We start from the raw sequence: 2,871 nt of genomic DNA on the forward strand, positions 1-2,871 counted from the left end.
TGTTTGTGAAGTTTAGTAAGATGCTTTTTTAGACTTAGACAGATTTATTTGGTCATTTTGTGTACACGAATGTAAACAAAAAAGAAATGTTGTTTTTTTTAGTTCCCGTTCTGAGTAATAAGATTTTTCTTATAACATAAACTAAAACAAATGTGCTGCGGCTTATGTGACCAAGGGAGTAATTGAGAAAATGAGGGAACATTGTCATTTGAATGTATGTTTTTGTGATGTTTAAAATTGATGTACATTTGAATTATTATTTTTTTTATACTAGTGTTGACAAAGTTAAATATTTTAATGATATTTTAGAATATACGTCTGTTAGTTATAGACCTTTATAATTGTGTATTGCTTTAAGTTGATTATACATTTTAAATATAGGACTGGCTGCAGTCTGATACTAGTGACTGGTGGGTGGAAAAGGTCAGATGTAAAGCAAATAATGCCATTGTAAAGTTCCAAGTGAAGGTTCAGCTCTTTTAATAATAGGGGGTGGAAATGACCTGCCGTTACTCTCTTGGGTCTGTGAAAGAAAGGAAGAAAAGGTTATAAGTGAATGAATGAGAGCTGCTATTTGTTTAAGGGACCGGCTCTCTCTTCTTTACCCGTGTTAATGCTCCTATTTGAGCAGGGTCATCTTCCTACAGTTCCCTTTATCAGTTCTCCTAAACCGATTAGCTAAAATAATAAAATCCCTGTAAGATGGATCCCTTCTTTGTAGTTGATGGTTTGTGTTTCTCCAGCTGCTGGTTTTAATTAGGTATGATTGTGTTTTCTTTTGCCAAACTGATAGTGTCAGACTGTTGCGTACAGATAATGAATTACAAGCACATTGCAAGGGGCCTCAGGTGTCATGTCTGAGAATATCGGATCAGGAAAAATGGAGCACCTTTTAGTATTTTATTAGAAAAACCACGTAATTAGGTTTTTCGGGGTGTTTAATTCACTGCTGCAAAGAATCAACATCACATACACTATGTTCGACATGCATGAGGCATATTTGTTGCACCTGTGGAAAAACACCAGAAAAAAAAATGCTACATATATGCTCACCCTATCTGGGTCAAATTTCAAAGGCTTATGTTGTCTTGTTATTTCAATTTAGCACTGTCTGATTATGTTTAAATTGTTCTTGTTTGTGCATGATTACATGAAGTTTTGGATCACTGTGCTTTTGGTGTAGATATATCTAAAGCAGATCTGCAGAATTGAATTCTTTAACATTGTTTGAACGTGGCTTAGGGGGGAAAAGAAAATGAGCTAAAAATGGCCAGTGTATGATGTAGGGGGATGGGTAAAGGAAGTAACTTGAGGGGGGAGTCATGCAGAAGTACATGCATAAAGAGTAAAGGATTGTTTTTGTTTTGTGTGTGTGTTGGGGGGGGGGTTGCACATTCACTGCAGAGAGCTGCAAGTAGTGATACAAGAGGTGATAAAATGACAACAAATCAACCGACCATCTGCATCTGCTTACTTGACTGATTATTTTCCTCACATTTGTGAAAGCTAATAAATGTCCTCATGATGATTTGGTTTCTTGTCCATTTAGTAGATTGAAGATGCATTAGATAATGAATGCGGCAGGAAATTGTTTTTGCAGCGCGCTTTCATTTGAGGGAATCACAACCAAATCATCCAACATTAGATTACTTAGTTGATGCTGTGATTTGAATGCAGTAAATCCAAAGTAATCTAAATCTCCCTTTTAATTCCCTACCCCCTCTTTTTTTCTCTCTCTTATGGGCAGGCTGTTCGTCAAAATCATTCAAACTGTACTCTCCTAAGGAACCCCCGAACGGTGGCAGCTTTCCCCCCTTCCACCCAGGCGCTATGCTGGATAGAGATGTGGGGTAGGTCTCCGTTCCAGTGTTGAAAGAGAAGAGAGATGTCTAAACTTGGGCATACACCCCACATTTCATATGTTATTTAAAATTGTGATTTGTTAATAATAAACAGATCGTTTTATGACATATTTAGTCTTTTATGTTTTCTGAAAATTAAATGGAAGGATCTAAAGAATATTATATACTAGTAGGTAAATGATTTAAAGGCTCTTGTGGTTTTGTGACTTGTAAGAAAGAAGTTTTTTTTTTTTTTTTTTTCAATTTCCAGGCCTACACCCATGTACCCGCCATCATACATGGAGCCTGGCATGGGGTGAGTGTGAACCATTTGGAACGAGTAGTTTTACATTGTGGATCTAAGGATGCATTTGGATTATGCAACTAAGATGGTTTTTCTGTCCGAATATCCTGGCATCTTTTCTTTGACTCTGATTATAAACTCTGTGATTCCTTAGGCTTCTTGACTGTCTTAAAATTTAGCAGCACCTGTCTGTGGTTTTTAAACTGCTTTACCAGAATATAAATCAATTGTAATAAAGAGAGCCTACAAGGTGTCTATTGATTGAACAAGCTTCATGCATTTAACAGACACTGCATGATATAAGAGAGAATCTTTAAGGATTGAGCTGCTTTAAATTCATATTTTTAGAAAATAAATACTTAAATATATTTTATAATCAATAGTTAAAATCCCTGAAATGGCTTTGGAGAGAATTTATTTTCCTTCAAAACAACAACAGACACTAAAAGCGGTGCTTTATTAAAAGTTAATGGGTTTTATTGTTTACATTTGAAAGCTTTACAGCACTATTATTGGTGATTTGGTTTTAGTATTTAAATCGGTGTAAGATTTACCACCATCTAGTGGTGCACTAAATAAATTACAGAAAAAAGAAAATGCTGTTCTGGTGCCTCCAAATAGTTGCTGATAACTGCTGCATTGAAGCTAGTTCCTGGATTACATTGCTCTGTTTCTAACATAGCATTTAAAAAATAACCTCCGTGACATAATGAATGAACTTACCTT

At 35.5% G+C, this 2,871-nt stretch overlaps 1 protein-coding gene across 5 annotated transcripts in view; it reads left to right on the forward strand.

Moving 5' to 3' along the window:
* ldb1 (LIM domain binding 1) overlaps positions 1-2,871 on the forward strand; it is a 31,228-nt gene that overhangs the window by 20,881 nt on the left and 7,476 nt on the right. For all 5 annotated transcript variants that reach the window (XM_015377672.1, XM_015377673.1, XM_015377676.1 and 2 more), the window contains 2 exons: positions 1,748-1,850; positions 2,113-2,157. In XM_015377672.1, coding sequence (XP_015233158.1) covers positions 1,748-1,850; positions 2,113-2,157 — 148 coding nt within the window. The remainder of the gene's footprint in view (positions 1-1,747; positions 1,851-2,112; positions 2,158-2,871) is intronic.

The sequence above is a fragment of the Cyprinodon variegatus genome, unplaced genomic scaffold (assembly GCF_000732505.1).
Source record: "Cyprinodon variegatus isolate N-32 unplaced genomic scaffold, C_variegatus-1.0 Scaffold157, whole genome shotgun sequence".
Classification (NCBI taxonomy): Eukaryota; Metazoa; Chordata; class Actinopteri; order Cyprinodontiformes; family Cyprinodontidae; genus Cyprinodon; species Cyprinodon variegatus.